Here is a 17,058-nt window from a genome sequence, read left to right as displayed (position 1 = left end):
CCCTGCTGTGCTTCCACTGTTTCCTGTTCCCCGTTGTGACCCGGCTTGGCGACAATCTTATTATCTGTGAGACCCATATTGTACTGTGACTTCGGCCTGTTGACTACCCTTTTCGGATTCTCCCTGGTACCGTACATTCCTGATTGGGTCGACCCGGACTGTCTGACCCTTCTACACTACACTGGCAACTGGCTAGTAGGACCGCGACCTGCGTGCCCTGTTCAGCGACGTCCAAACCTCCTTGCGGGGGTCCCTGGCGAACACCAGGGGTACGTTAGTCTCCGCACCTGCTAGTTCAGTGGCGCTAATACCAGTTAGTGTTTTGCTCCGTTGCATTCCTCGGAAGGCCTTAGGCCTGACAGTTTTAGAGAGTTAGGGTCAGACTTTCCGTTGTTAGACGCTGGGCAGAACTTTGACATTGGAAGCCTGTTCTGGGCACTGATTGCTATGAAACCAATTCCAGCTGGTCCAGTTGGATCCTTTCCGGGTTTAGGGTGGTTAGGGTCCCGGTTGGACTGCCCGTTGGTGATTGCTGGGCAGAACTTTGACTCGGGGAGCCTGTTCTGAGCTTACCACTTGACGAATATGGACGAAAACTTCACAGACTGATCACATAAGATCCTTAAAGACATACTAGAGGGTTGAGATCACAGTCGGACCTCCTGTTGGTGTAAGATTGCCAGAAATTTGACCTGTGAAGTCTGTTCTAGGCCTTTACTGGATGGATTTAGTTTGTTTGTCTGTCATCATCATCATCATCATTTTTTATATAGCGCCACTGATTTCGCAGCGCTGTACAGAGAACTCACTCACATCAGTCCCTGCCCCATTGGAGCTTACAGTCTAAATTCCCTAACATACACACAGACACACAGAAAGAGAGACTAAGGTCAATTTTGATAGTAGCCAATTAACCTACTAGTATGTTTTTGGAGTGTGGGAGGAAACCGAAGGAACCGGAGGAAACCCACGCAAACATGGGGAGAACATACAAACTCCACACAGATAAGGCCATGGTCGGGAATTGAACTCATGACCCCAGCGCTGTGAGGCAGAAGTGCTAACCACTTAGCACCGTGCTGCCCCTGTCCAGTTATGCATTCGGACATCCCTGCACCAATTGGAATGAAACCAAGATGAGGTGGTTGAGTTGGATGCTGGCCAGGTTTTAGGGGGGTTAGAGTCCTGGTGTGACCTCCAGTTGGTGTATACACTGGACAGAACTTTGACTTGGGTAGCCTGATTTGGGCATTTCACTGAAATCAATGCAAACTGGTCCATTTCAATTCTGGCAAGGTTTTAGGTGGGTTAGGGTACTGGTTGGACCTCTTGTTGGTGTACACTGACCAGAACTGTGACCCGAGGAGCCTGTTATGAGCCTTCTATTGGATGGATTTGGAAGAAAACTTCACAGAGTGATAACACTGGATCTCAGAAGGCATACCAGCTGGTTGAGGTCCTGGTTGGACCTTCTGTTGATGTGCACTGTGCAGAATTGGGAAATGGGGAGCTTGTTCTAAGAGATCCATTGATTGGATTTTGTTTGTTTGTCTGTCCGGCTATGTATTCTGGACACCTGCACCGATTGGGATGAAACCAATGCAATCTGGTCCACTTGGATCCTGGCCAAGTGTTAGGGGGTTTGGGTCTCGGTTTGACCTCATGTTGGTTTACCCTGAGCAAAATTTTTACCTGGGGTGCCTGTTCTGAGCCTTCCACTGGATGAATTTGGATCAAAACTTCATGGACTGGTAGGATCCCAGAAGACATATTAGGGAGTTGAGGTCCTAGTCGGACCTCCTGTAGGTGTCCTCTGGCTAGAAGTTTGACACAGGAAACCTGTCCTGGGCCTTCCACTAGATGGATTAGGTTTGTCTGTCCGTTATGCATTCGGAGACCCCTGCTCCAATTGGGATGGAACCAATATGTGGTGGCCGAGTTGGATCCTGGCCAGGTTTTAGGGGGGTAAGAGACCTTGTCGGACCTCATGTTGTTGTACACTGGGCAGAACTTTGCCCCGTTGAGCCTGTTGTGAGCCTTCCATTGGATGGATGTAGATGAAAACTTTACAGACTGGTAACATTGGATCCCAGAAAACATACCTGGGGGTTGAGGTCCCAGTTGGACCTCCAGTTGGTGTTCGCTAGCCTGAATTGTCAACCAGGGAGCCTGTTCTAGGCCTTCCACTGGATGGATTTGGATGAAAACTTCAAAGACTGTTAACATTAGATCCAAGAAGACATACTGAACTTTGACCTAGGCAGCCTGTTCTGGGCCTTTCACTGGATTAGTTTGGTTTGTTTGTGTGATTGGTTATGCATTCGGACATCCCTGCACTTACTGGGATGAAACCCAACGAGAACTTGTCCAGGTTGATTCTGGCTATGTTTATAGAGGGTTAGTCTCCCGTCGGACCTCCCGTTGGTGTACGCAAGGCAGAACATTTACCCGGGGAGCCTGTTGTGAGCCTTCCACTAGATGGATGTGGATGAAAACTTTACAGACTGGTGACATTGGATCCCAGAAAACATACCTGGGGGTTGAGGTCCCGGTTGGACCTCCAATTGGTGTTCGTTAGCCTGAATTGTCAACCAGGGAGCCTGTTCTAGGCCTTCCACTGGATGAATTTGGATGAAAACTTTACAGAAGGGTAACATTGGATTCCAGAAGATATTCTAAAGGGCTGAGGTCCCGATTGGTGTATGCTGGGCAGAACTTTGACACGGGGAGCCTGTTCTGTGACTTCCACTGAATGGATTTGGATGACATCTTAGCTTCCAATGATATTTAAAATGTTGACAGTTGCGTCCAACTCATTGATAACTTAATAGCTTGAATATTAAGGGAGCAAAATCAGCATAGAGGGCACAGTGAGATATAGGGGAGACAGAAGGGGAGCAAAAGCAGCATGTTTTTTTAATGTTTAAAGACTGGTTTTGTTGCAGGTAACAATAAATATAAGCTTAATTTTATTGATAATTTACATTTTTATTCCTGTAAGTGGTTGTGTAAGTAGGGGCCCTAGCGCACTGCTGTGCCTGGAGGGCCATAATGCTCTTAAGATGGCCATGTATATAATTGATTGAGAGCTGTGCCCCGAGAAAACAGAGACAAAATATTTTTTCCTGAACAAATGTTTTTATAACACTCACATTGTTTAAGATTTATTCCATTGTACACAAAATAAGGTGATAATATACACATAATATCACACAGGTTACACTATAATGTTGATTTTTTTCACATGTCATGCTGGAGTGCACATGAATAAAATGTATCATCTATGACAGAACAAGAATTATATTAGTTTTGATGACCTTTTGCACGGTGGAACTGTAAGATATTGTAAGTGAAATTGAACATATAAGTTTGTTTTCTTCATCTATGATGTATATGGATGTTAAGATATAATTTTTCACAAGCGCTAATTTTGCACTATAGTGTTTGGATTTATTTCCAATGGTAAAGGAGTCCATGCCGGTCGCTGAAACTACAATGAGCCACATATTATATTCATGTCTCCACTGGGCTGGCTGCAGTATATGATGTTGTGCCGGGTGTCAGAAGAGTTCAATAGATATTCTGCCCTATAGTATTCCAGAGGCTGTGTAAATGTCAAAGTCCCAACCCTGTAGTAATGCAATCTCCGGAAACCTTCTGCATGTGAGGTTCCCGTCTTTGGTGCCTCAGACCGCCAGAAATGCCATGGCCAGGATGGCCGCCAAACAGGAAGTACCCAACCTTGTGGGGCTTGGCCCTGGTTGAAGGTGCAGCGAAGAGCAGTGTCAAAAATGCATACTTTGCAGCCACTCTATCCTATTTCCCCCTAGATGTTGGTTAAGGCCATCTACAACTTTGCAGAGGAGAATGGTGAGCATTATAAAATCATTGCTGCCTGGAACTGACAACCCACCAGAATTCTCAAATTCCGCTTCAGGGCCTTAAATTTTGCCCTATGGCCTGGGGAAGGATTTTTTGATAACATATGGGGGGAAGAAGAGACAGGAGGTGCTGGACAGCTGGAAGCCCCGACACATCTCAAAAGCGTGGCAGGGGTTAATTCCAGGAGGGAATGAGAACTGTCCGATCTGGAGGCGAAATGGCCAGTTATTATCCATTGTCTTCCACAGGACTGGCCCAGACATTTTGGCAGGGACACAGCAGGGGAGTCACTGTGGAAGCACAGCTCATTTCCAGTCCACTCCAACCTCTTTGTCCAGCACCCATTAATATTCAAGAAAGAGAGACCCAGGCATTTGCCCAGACAGGGGAAATTACAGTGGAAATTTGACACTGGAAATAAAGAGCCACTCCAGGAGGAAAAGGGGTGTTTGTGCTGTGGATTGTTTCCACAGTACAAACCGTGACACAACCTTTATCTCCTTACCCTTCTTATCACAGTATTTTAAGGTACAATATTATGAGCACTTCTATTGCATTGCTTCTCAATATTTATACCATTAGTATTAAAATAATTATATACATTACTGTCTGAAATCATGTCATATATTATATATATACATATCCTCTGGACTGCCTTGCTAAAGAACCCTTATTCAGACATACTAACATCTGTGGCTCCTTCAATCTATGTCTATTAGAGTTGCTGTGGGAAACTCTCTTGCACAGACTGCTACCCCTTCACCCTGTAATCAGTTTACCTGTGAAGCAAACTATTTATCTGTTTGCACATTTACAGATGCCACTCTTCTGAGGTGGTGGGCATATGCCGGGCTTTGTGCCCATTGGAAATTAATCAAACTATTAGTATCCCCGGGAGGGACGACGCATAATTAGTTGAGGGACTGTCCTGCCTCAGATGTCCTCACTAACTACTTGTGCAGCATTCCTGTTCATCATTCTTCAAAGTGGGAGTAGATGCTGATTGTGCCCATGACATTTATGGTGGCCATCTTGCCATCTGAATTTCTTGTAAAATCCTTGATAACCTTTAAAGAACCCCTAGAAGACGACCAGTTTCACCATATTGAGCCAGGAGAACTCACATGGAAAAAAGGCACAGTAAGTAATTATCAGATATATCATAAATGAAATCAGTTAATGTATGATAAAACACAACTTTCAAAATAAGTAATGGAATACATAAATAAGCTCATTATCTTACCTTATCTTAAATTATTTTGACTTACTCTCAAGACACATTCTCTTCAGATGGGGCAGACAGAATGGTCCTGATTCATCAAGGGACGTATATTGAGCGCAATGTGAGTTTGTTTCAAAATGTACATAATTCTCGTATCTCTACAACCAAATTCAACAAGGAACTGATCTGAAGATACGTGCATTGATGAAAATGGGGGTGTGACAGGATGGACCGCCTATGCCATCCTGTCTGTTGATGCTGGGAACCGGCTGGGCTTACTTTGAAACTTTTCCCTTTCGTTATCTCAAATGTGCCCACTAACCGCAGTAGGAGGGGCTTACAAATGCTGCCAGCACTGAACTTCTTTATTATGAATACGCCCCTCCTGCCGCAGTGGGAGGGGCCTGCTGCCACCACTGAACTCCTTTATGGCGCTCAGAACCACGTTCCTTCTGGGTAACTGTCACTGCTAGTGTACTCCTGTACTTGGGCTGGTAACTCCGGACCTCTTACTATGGATCAGGGATGCTGTGGATGGATCCCCCCTGGCCTATCACACTGACTAGAGCTGCAGGTAGCAGGCAGAGTGGTGGTACTGGAGAGCTGGGTCCAAACCTCAGAATCAGCCGGAGAACGGATTAGATTTTAGGGTCTAATCGCCAGGTCACAGGATTACAGCGATATTGAAGAAGTTGTCAAGCAGGTCTTTAAAGTGGTGGTCAGGTCAGATGGAACATCAGAATGATACATTACATGCTAACACAGCGCACCGTTTATATAGTTCTGACATAACTCCTAGCAGAGGTAACCAGCCCCTGGCTCCAACCCATCTAGAATATTCCCTCAGATCTCAGGATGTAATCTAATTTTGCATCTCATAATTGAATTTATATATCAACTTGATTTCCATCAGATCTCAGGATGTAATCTAGTTTTGCATCGAACACAATTTAACTTCCAAATCCCCCCTTCAGATGTGCTGTCTCCATTGTTTAGAGTTCCGATCTGTCTAACAGGACCTGCACTCAGGTAACAGCCCCCCTGTTGTGCATTCAAGTGTTAGTCACTCACATTGAATAGACTTAATTAGCCTTAATAAGGACACATCCTCTACTCTACACAACAGACTTATAAATGCTTATCAGACATCAAACATACACCTTAGACATGAATGCATTTCCTCTCACTAAGATATGCAAAAGGGTTTCAAAACAAAGGCTTATTGTATCAGATATATACATCAGAAATAGGCATTTCCTATAGCAAGGTTAGACAAGAGACACATTTATTCACCCGGTCTCAGAAATAACGATTACCTATCTCACAATATAAACAATATAAAAAAATAAGTGCAACTGCAATTACATAAATAAGTGCCCTGCACTATTAGCTTTAAATGAATATTTACCAAAAGTTATTTAATAGTGATCCAGTAACGGGGTCAAGTCTGCACTGTTCTGCTCTATTACAAAAGACACCAGGATTCGTACAATATATATGAGGAAAAGAAATTCTCAAAAGAACACTCAAAAATATTATATTGAAACAATGTCTTCAGTTAATAATATCGGCATTGATGACAAAACAAGAAAAAAAGTTTTTTATTTATTTTTTCCCATAAAATACATTTATTAGGATGTTATTAATGTCTATTGTACTGTACTGTAAGTGTAAAAATACATTTTTACTCTTACTACCGATTGCTAACACCTATTGTAGCGGCATACGCGACTGTCATGACTACTTATCGCGTATAGAATAGCCCTATAGCTGGAGCAAGAGATACGTCTCATAAATAAACAGCTGAGAGATACCCAGAGCTTGAACCGGACGCTGCTGTGGGCACTCGAGTTTGGCACGTCCTTACTGTACACTGACTACAGCCAAATGCTCCTTCTCCACCTCGTTCTATCTCAGAAATCCTGGGCTATACAAGGGTCCTTTGCACTCAAAGATTAATTGAACATTGCTACGATTTATGGTGTATGACCTGGTTCTGTGCAGAATAATTTTGCAGATTATATGCACTAAATCATAGTTTATGTCCCTTGATGAATCAGGCCCAATGTCTTAGCCTTCAAGGCAAGATGACGAGGGCATTTTGCAGTGATAATGCACAAGATACTACTGAGATCTTAGAATCAGTCATCTCAATTACTTTGGAGTTTCCCAAGCAACTTTAGGTAGTGTGTTATCTGTTGTTATACAATAGAACATATTAAACAGCAATTTTTGATTCAATTTAATTGTTGACTTAATTAATCGGTGGAAAAATTTGCAGGACTAAAAGCCTTCTTATTTAGTTAACATGTTCTTAATTTTACACTGTATTTACAACAGGACATAATTAAAAAGTTTGGAGATGTCTATTATTATTGTTGAAGATCTGAGAATTGCCACTTTAGACAAAATATATTTCTTTATGGAACGTCATTGACATGGTCGTCTGCATTTCTTGATCCAATTCGGGACCCTTGGGACTAGCTGTAGCAGGACTGAAACAGAGCCTAGCGGCCTGGATGATCTTCCTGCTCATGTAGAGTCCTCAGAGTAGGAGTATAAGGATCGGAGTCTGTGCCTGAGTACTGGATTGGAATCCGGAGTAACAACTGACTGTGGCCAAGCACACGAGACTGGAACCCACTAATAAGAACTCAGATAGGAAACACACGGAAACTCAGAACAGAGTGAACTGGAACTGGAGACAGGGAATAGGAACTCAGAACCGTGACACGGAATGGCGAACTCAGGACTGTGTGGCAGGAACGGACCTGGAACCCATACACAGATACATGGAACTGGAAATAAGTCCTAGAGACTCAGAACCAGCTGTAGCAACAGAACAGGTGATACTGGTAAAGCCACTGGTACTGCAGAATAGATACTGGATGGTGCAAAGTTCTTACTGAGGTGAGAACTCTTGATGAATGTAGAATATTGCAGGAATATGAGCAGCTTGGAAGTGCAGAGTACTTGCAGAATGATGAGCTCCGGATAATGCAGGATGCTTGGAAGAAGATATGCTCTTCAGGATGCAGGATAATTGCAAAGTGATATGTAGATGGTAAAGCAGGATGTACACTAAAGAGGATCACTTTGTAAACACAGGGAATCAGGAACAACTAGAGCCTAGAGCCTAGAGCCTAGATCTATCCTCAGAAGAGAAGTGTCTTGTTCTGTCAATAAACAGATTTCAGCAGCAGGCTTAAATAAGGTGCCCCAAGCAACTATTGGCTGCAAAGTTCATGTGATCGCAGCTGCTGAATCTGGTTGGTCTGGAATGATCACCTGATACCAAACTGCCTCTCTCAATTTATATTTATATTCTAGATTCTATAATGGCTGAACAGTTTTCTATTTTACTCCTAGTGGAGAGGGGATCTGATGCAGACAGATACCAAACTACCTTGGTCCATTTATTTTTACTTTCTAATTCCACAGTCTATGTAGGCTGCTTTTTTTCTATTCAACTACAAGTGGAGGGGGGGGGGGAGGGGTCATAGACAGCCACCAAACTACCGTGGTCCATTTATTTTTACTTTCTAAATCCACAGTCTATGTAGGCTGCTTTTTTTCTATTCAACTACAAGTGGAGGGGGGGGGGGGGGGGGTCATAGACAGCCACCAAACTACCGTGGTCCATTTATTTGTTATATTGTTCAGTCTATGCAGGCTGTTAATTTTTTTTTTTTTCGTTTTAGAATTAAGGATGGCCTACCAGGGATTAAACTGTTTTCTTTTCATAATTTATTAGCTTTAGAATTACCTCATTTATCCAAGAAACTTTTGAAGCACTAAATTAGGTTATTTTAGACAAAAAAAAATGTATTTTTTTCAAAAATAGCAAAACAAAACCAAACAAAACCAAAACCAAAACACGCACAGACAGACAGAGAGTGAGACTAGGATCAATTTAATAGCAGCCATTTAACCTACCAGTATGTTGTTGGAATGTGGGAGGAAACCGAAGCACACAGAGAAAACCCACGCAAACACTGGGAGAACATACAAACTCAACAAAGATAAGGCCATGGTCAGGAAGGGTCAGGGTCACAGGCAATGGTTCTGAGTCTGGGTACAGGCAGAAGGTCGGGGGCACAGGCACAGGCAGAGGTCATACACAGATAAATCAATCCAAGGTTCGACACCAATATAGCACAGGAGCAGGCAGTAGTACTGAGACAGCACACTATAACCCCGGCAGTGAGGCTCAGTCCTCACTGCCTTAAATAGTATAGATGACCAATCAGGGCAAAGCCCTGCAAGTGCTCCGAGCACTTGCCTATTAAATTACTGGCACTGCAGCCAATGAAAAAGCAGAGTGCCCAGCAGAGTTCCTAACATTAATCAGCCATAATTGGCTGAGCCTACACAGCCCTGCACGCCACACCCGGCTGTTTGACAGCTGGCCGGGAGCGGTGGCAGGGAGCCTGAATTGTCCCAGTTCTTGCCTAGGCAAGCGGGACGAATGAATCGGAAGTGACGTCCCAGTCATCATGGCGACGGCCGGGACACCACCAGCAGGGCAGAGAGAGTCGCATCGGTGTTACCTGCTGACATTACCTGAGCAAACTGTAAGGATCCGCATGAAGACTTTCGCTTTCTGTGCTTCTGGTAACTGCAATTGGCACCACTGGATTATGGATGCTCATGACCTTCTTTCTTTTCACCATATAACCAAGTAAGGGGCTATTACCTTGTACTGCAGGAGGTCTACAGGGCAGGGAACAAAAAGTACAGTAATGTTATCTGGAAAGCATAGTGGGGAAGTATGACCAAGTTCCAAAGGGTCACCAAGGTCAAAATCCAGGAATCAATAAAGGTAAAGTTAGAATTATTTTGCACAGCAAGATAAGTAGATGCTCAGGTAGAGAGACTGTGAAATGTTTCAATGACATAATCAGTATCCAAAAAGGAAATTTCCACAACAGAATATAATTTTTTTGTGACTAATCTGTGACTGCGCTGCCTATGTACAGAGAGACCACATGTTACCAAAGATGACCAATAATGCTCGTGTAATACAAAGATGAGAATATTAACTGATCATATTGTAAAGAGTGTGACCTGCTGAGGAATTTCTCTTGTTGTAAAATGTCAGAGCAGGTGGGAGACAAGAGAGGTTGAAGTTAGCTTGTAGTGTTATTCATGCTAAAGAATGTGTTATATACTCAGGAAGAGCCCAGTATAATACCTGGATGAATGTTCAGATACCATGGCACCAATACTTACAGGACATAATGACAAGATATGTCTAAGGAACCTACCATCCTCTGCCCTGTAAGCATGTTGTAACATTATTAGTGAGGACATAACTACACTGCACATAGAACATAAATCAAGTCTTATATTGATTAATTCCAATAAATATAAACAAGTACAGAGGTTATGGATGGGGAATTACATGCTGTATAGACTGAACATGATACAGTATATAGTCTACAAATACAAAGTATTTGACAATTAAACAGATATTATGAAATATGTAATATGTATCTACAACGTGTCCTAATTTACATATTATTGTATGTACAAGATCCCCATATCTCGGTGCAATGACAGGTGTCCTCCTGGATACAGAAAAGTTTCTAATGGAGGATTCCACATCTGCTGCTATGACTGTGTCATGTGTTCTGAGGGAGAAATGTCCAATGTAACAGGAGAATGTGTTATACACAGGATAAATCCTTATATGAGAGTCACTGAGGATAGAACTGTGATGGGAAATGTGCTCAGGATAGAAGACAGATGATAGAATTAAAATAATACACAGACTAAAGAAACTGTTCCCCAGATGACTTTGGGGAACCTTACTTAACAAAGAGACATTACAAGAATGTAGATAACTATGCTGAATTCACATTAGGTTCCCCTAATCTCCCTCTCTTATTAAACCTTAAATAATGTTTAAAACAAAAGAAAAGATGGTCTGGCGGTGTAAAACAAACACTGTATAAATTACTGTGTGTCAGCATATACATAAATAGGGTCTTATTTATCCTGACAGTACTTTTTCAAATCATTTTTTTCACTTGCACTCATTGCCTTAATTTAAAGAAGGCACCTTGTTTTCCCTTATTTCTTAAGTAATGCTTGTGTATTAATAAAGAATAGGGATGCACAGTACATTTCATTAGGTTATGTACCCAGGTATAACTATAGAGGGATATTCTGTGCTTTAACTTGCCACCGGAGGGGCATTTGTAGTACTGCATATGGGGGGGGGTCTAGAAGTCCCCCTAGTCCATTACAACCCACACAGTAGTGCCCCAAATGTATATTATGCCACCTGGTAGTGCCCTCAGTACATAATATGCTACACAGAAGTGCTGCAGTTCATATTTTACCATACAGTGATGCATATTATACCTCCCCAGCATTAAATTTAGGTACCCATCAGGTATACACCACCCTACCTTAAATTAAAAGCCCCACTATAAAATTAAATGTCCCACAAATAAATGAATAACACCCACCATTAAATAATTAGCCCTCACCCAAGATTACATTAAAAGCCCACCACAATACATTAAGAACCCCTCACACCCCACTCACAGTTGCCTTCTTAAAGCTGTGCTATTTTGAGTAAACCTTATGCTTGCTCTCTTGCAGATTGCTTACATGTGACAGCCCCTGCCATGTGGTACATGTCCCATGTGAGATATACAAACATAGGGTAGGTCAGGAGGCAGACACACATGGTAAGGGGGTGTACACCAAGAAGAGGGTCCTGGAAGATGGGCCAACCACCAAGAACAATACAGTGCTAATAATCCACTCTGTGCCTATGGCTGTTCATTAGGGTGTGCCTGGGCACAACCGGTAAACCCTGTGCACACCCCTGTGTACTTAGGATATACCAGTATTCTGATAAAATGCGGTAATAAACAAAGGGGGTGATAAGGGACAGAGATTTAAAGTAGAGGATAAAAGATGGAAGGAGCTGATGAAGGTATTAAATATTGTAAGAGGGTGTTGATGAGACAGGCATATGGATGAGAGTGGAGGGGGAGAGGATGATGATTGGGGTAAATTATAAATATGAGAGACAAAGTGGATGGTGGTGGGGGAAAGCACAAGTTAGTGTTCTCAATTCCATTGTTTAAATTCCAAAATAGTACAGAAATCATCATGTATGGCATAATAAATATCATATATAACATTTCAAAAAACACATACAAATACCTGCAATCATACATTTATACACATACATTTAATCTACAACACTTATATCTGTATAACTTATATATAATTAACGTATAATTATATACTCATACAGTATATGAACATAAGTATGGTTACACAGACACACCCACACACAAATACATACATACCTACTAAATGTATTAAAAAAATAATTTCACTTAAGGAGGCAACAAAGTGACTTCATTAAAATCAATGTGTTACTAACAGTCTGTTAAAAACTATAGTGACAGGCTTAAGTGATAATACAGATAATACATGTATTTTCTATATTTAATTTTAGACAGTGTTTTCTGCCATAAATGTCCAGATGAAGAGTGGCTGGATGAGAGAAAATGAAATGTATTCCCAGAACATACGACTTTCTGTCCTATCAAAAAGATGTTATAGTGCTAATTTCCTCAGTAATAGCTTTAACTTGTTCTATCATAACATTATTTATATTAGGAATCTTTATTTATTACTGGAACACTCCAATTGTGAAAGCCAATAATCGGGCTATAAGCTTCATTCTCCTGGTCTCCATCTTGCTGAGCTTCCTCTGTGTGTTCTTGTTCCTCGGCCGGCCGGTGGATATAACCTGCATGCTGAGACAAACTTCATTTGGGATCTTCTTCTCCACTGCTGTCTCTTCTGTACTGGCCAAGACTGTAACCGTCTGCATTGCTTTCAAAGCCATCAAACCTGGCAGTTCCTGGAGGAAGTGGGTCACATATAAAGTACCTAATTATGTGGTCATTGTGTGCTCCTTTGTCCAAGGACTGATTTGTGTTATTTGGCTGTCTGTTTCTCCTCCCTACCAAGAGTATGACCATCACACTTACCAGGGAATGATCATCATCCAATGTAATGAAGGATCAGTGATTGGGTTTTACTCTGTGTTGGGTTACATGGGGATTCTGGCGGGTGTGAGTTTTGTTCTGGCTTTCATGGTGAGGACATTACCAGACAGCTTTAATGAGGCCAAGTACATCACCTTCAGCATGCTGGTGTTCTGCAGTGTCTGGATTGCAATGATCCCGGCCTATCTGAGCTCCAAAGGGAAATACATGGTGGCTGTGGAGATATTCGCCATATCGTCCTCATGTGCTGGAATTCTTGGCTGTATATTTTTCCCAAAACTCTACATTCTGCTTCTAAAACCTGATCTTAACTCCAGAAAAGTTATGCTGGAGAAGAGCAATTTGTAGAACATGACATACTGTACCCTCATGCACTTTGTCTTTGTTATCTGAGCCATGTTTAATTACACTCAGTTTGTGCTGTAAGACTGTATATGGAAATAAATATAGATTCACCTGGAACTATTCAAAATAATATCTAAATCTATCCCAGTTGCCCCCTACAGAGGGTGAAATGTAATGTGACCAACACAAAGGGCGATTACATGACATTTTTATGTGCAATTCAAAAGCCAATAATAGTTAGAATTAAATACATGTACAGCTCTTGTCTGCTCACAAAGGAGGTACGTTTTTATAGGCATCGTATCAGGCATGAAATCAATGGAAATAGATCGATCACAAAGAAAAATTCCATAGAAAACTTCCGGTTTAACATGTCAGATTATAGCTTCTTACACATGATATAAAATTTAAGAAAACTTTTGAAACTGGGCCAAAAAAAAGTTTAAATACTCCAAAACTCAAATTAGTTGTGACCATTAAAGCAGAGACCTTAATGGCCGTATTCCTTGTGCAATGTAAAGATGGTAAACATGGTATCCCATCACATCCAGTGATTAGCTTCAGATTTATCACTATCATGGAGTGAGATTGCTGCCATTCCCACAATAGGGGAGCTTCTAATTCATAGATTCCTATGTACCTTGTAATACACACATGCGGACTCTCTAACTGACAGTCTTAGCAGCTAAGTCCACACATCTAGAAGACTCAATCCTCACATCCATATCCCTAAGTCCCAACATCTTAGTCAGTCCCCACAAAAATCTAAACCAGTTCCCATAACCACCCCACTTATTATCATAATCAACGCTCTCACTTACAAATTTATCACATGCAGCTTCCAAAAACATTTGCCAGAACCATTGCAAACATTCACCACAAGCATAGTAGCCTGAACCATCCCACTCAATATCCACAACCATGGCTCTCAGTTCTCTGTTCATTCGTTACTCTTTCCAGATCCAACCTCAGTCCTCAAATTTCAGTCAATAGACACATCTCAACTCCCATTTAGCTTTCTAAATTCCTACCCAGATCATAACATTTTAGTTACTCTCCAACTTCCACTTACCCCTCTATATCCCTTTCACTCACCTTATCCCATTAAGCCCCATCTCTGATCCAATCCATACTTCCCAATTTGTCCTGACATCTCATCTCCTAGTCATTTATTATTTACAATGTCCTTTTAGTTCCCCAGTTTTCACTAATTACTCACCTACAAATCATGTCTCACATTATAATACCATCACATTTATGATCATATCAGGTCAAACAGTTTACTGACTCCCAACTTTCCACCTATTATCTATAACTTCTCTTTAACCTAATTGTCACACAAGGGAAGCTTATGTTGCTACTGAGTGGGATGATTTTGGAGACTGAGTGGGATGGATGTGGGGATTAAAGTTTGTGTTACATAGGTGCTGAGACCTTTAATTGCATAGACTGTATGTGTGTATTCCAGTGATCACACAAATCTGTGAATTAGCAGCTCCACCATTTTGTGAATGACAGTAATCTTACCCCATGATAGTGCTGAACCTGCAGCTAACCACAGAAGGACATACCCTGTCTGTATTGTGCAAGAAGCACGTCCATTAAAGCTTTTGCACTAATGGTCGAAATTCTATTGATTTTGGAGCTTGAGTGGCAGAGTTTTATAACATTTTAGATTGTGTAAGTGTAAGAATCTTATTCAGACATGTAAAACCGTAAGGCTTTTTGTCTGTGGAATTGCATAGATGTTTGTCAGGTTGAACGTTGCTTTTAAATTTGGGTAAATATAATATAACTTGCCCCTCTGCACACAAACTTTTCACTCAAATGTCACACCCTGCACACCCGCTTTTCTCTCACTTGCCCACTTGAGAAACATTTTTTTTTACATGCCATCATCTGCCCACCAATATTTTTGTCACATTGTACCCTGCCCAGCACATTTTCTGACACATTCCAGCCCCTGCCTACTAGCTTTTCTATCACATGACCCCCTGAACACTAGATTTTCTTTCACCTGTCATTCTGCCCATAAGATTTTCTCTAACATGCCCCCCCCACCCAATCTTCAGATTATTCCCCACTTGCCTCTCTTTTCACTGGTGTCTCTACATTGATCTTTCTTTATACCCAATTCTCCACCAGTATTTTCAGCTACACAAGAACAGTAATATATGCAGCAGTTGTCTAAACTGTCTACCATGTGACTGCAGCAGGCACATGACCTGGTGATGTCATAATGATATTGGAAGGTGCTTTATCTAAAGGATAAATAGCCATTAATATTCTCAACGCCATCGTCATCAGCATGGACCCTGCTATGGTTAAAAAAGTAATAAACAGATAAATACTTTTTAAAAATAATAGTAAAAGCATTTTCCCAAATGTGCTATCTGCACTGGTATTCATAACCTAGGCTGGCAGCAGCAAAGTCAGAGCTATAAACAGAATGGGTCCAATGAAGTGGACGTAACCAGCATAAGTATGACAGGAAATCTGCAATGTGGGGCCATAGAATCTGTGGAGGATCATAAATAAATACATGATAAATACATGATGATGATCTAGCACTGATAATAGGAGATATAGCCATAAAAAGGACAATAAGGGCACTTATCTAACAGCTCGTTCATATAGAAGATTGTTCTGTCATTTAATCAATGAATTTTATCCAACTATGATTTACAAATGAATATTTAATCACTTTCTATCAAATTTCTTCCCATTTTTGCTCTTTGAAGTGAAGCAGAATTCTTTTAAATTCATCTGGTTCCTATTTACACTCTTATTGCACCTGAAGCAGAAGAATAGATGTGACCAGTGAGATCAATAGAGACCACATTAGTCCTTTGAGCGTCAGTTGTCACCATCACATATGTAATTGTGCAGCAATCTCCTACAGATGTATTGTAGATAAAGCAGTTCTGCTCCCATACACTATTCTATAATCTAGTTACAATGTATCACACACAGAGCTGAAAGTGCAGAGCAAGTTTACAACTCCCCTATGTTGACCTCTATGTAGATTCCTGGATGATGTTTGCATTGAGGTTTTGTAAGTATGTGAGATGAATGGAGACCTATCTCCAAACCCAATCCATAGGATTAAGTTGTAGTTAACCCATATGATGCCTCCTACAGTTTTCTTTTTTCCTTAAAGAAAACACGAGGCAAAATGAGCCACAATTAATGATGTCAGCAATGGGGGAGCCAAACATCATCATCAACATTTATTTATTTAGCGCCAGCAAATTCCGTAATGCTTTACAATTGGGGACAAACACATTAATAAACAATAATTGGTACAACAGCTAAAGAGGTAAGAGGTAAGAGGGTCCTGCTCACAAGCTTGTGTAGGGCCGGCGGGCATCATGCACTACTGTCAGGGATTGATCAATAAAAATAACATTTCCCAGCAGGACAAGGGGGCAGTGACAGTTAGAAGGAAGAGGAATCAGCTCAGAGGGAAATGTGACAGGTGAGAGCAATATTGAATCAGTATTCCCAACGCACATCACCCTTAAACGATATAGAAGGATAATTCTACAAGAATAGTGCATAAAG

At 41.4% G+C, this 17,058-nt stretch overlaps 2 protein-coding genes across 2 annotated transcripts in view; both read left to right on the top strand.

Annotated features, from left to right (window-relative positions):
- Positions 1-9,875: 9,875 nt before the first annotated feature.
- LOC142110745 (vomeronasal type-2 receptor 26-like) overlaps positions 9,876-17,058 on the top strand; it is a 166,217-nt gene continuing 159,034 nt past the window's right edge. The window contains exons 1-2 of the mRNA XM_075193779.1: positions 9,876-9,926; positions 10,641-10,757. Coding sequence (XP_075049880.1) covers positions 9,876-9,926; positions 10,641-10,757 — 168 coding nt within the window. The remainder of the gene's footprint in view (positions 9,927-10,640; positions 10,758-17,058) is intronic.
- Positions 12,038-13,497, top strand: LOC142103514 (vomeronasal type-2 receptor 26-like). The gene is made up of 2 exons (XM_075187550.1): positions 12,038-12,056; positions 12,755-13,497. Exons 1-2 carry the CDS (start codon positions 12,038-12,040, stop codon positions 13,495-13,497), a joined length of 762 nt encoding a protein of 253 aa, XP_075043651.1.

The sequence above is a fragment of the Mixophyes fleayi genome, chromosome 1, assembly GCF_038048845.1.
Source record: "Mixophyes fleayi isolate aMixFle1 chromosome 1, aMixFle1.hap1, whole genome shotgun sequence".
In the NCBI taxonomy this organism is placed as follows: Eukaryota; Metazoa; Chordata; class Amphibia; order Anura; family Limnodynastidae; genus Mixophyes; species Mixophyes fleayi.
Note: the sequence above shows the minus strand (reverse complement) of the source record. Positions and strands in the feature narration are given on the sequence as shown.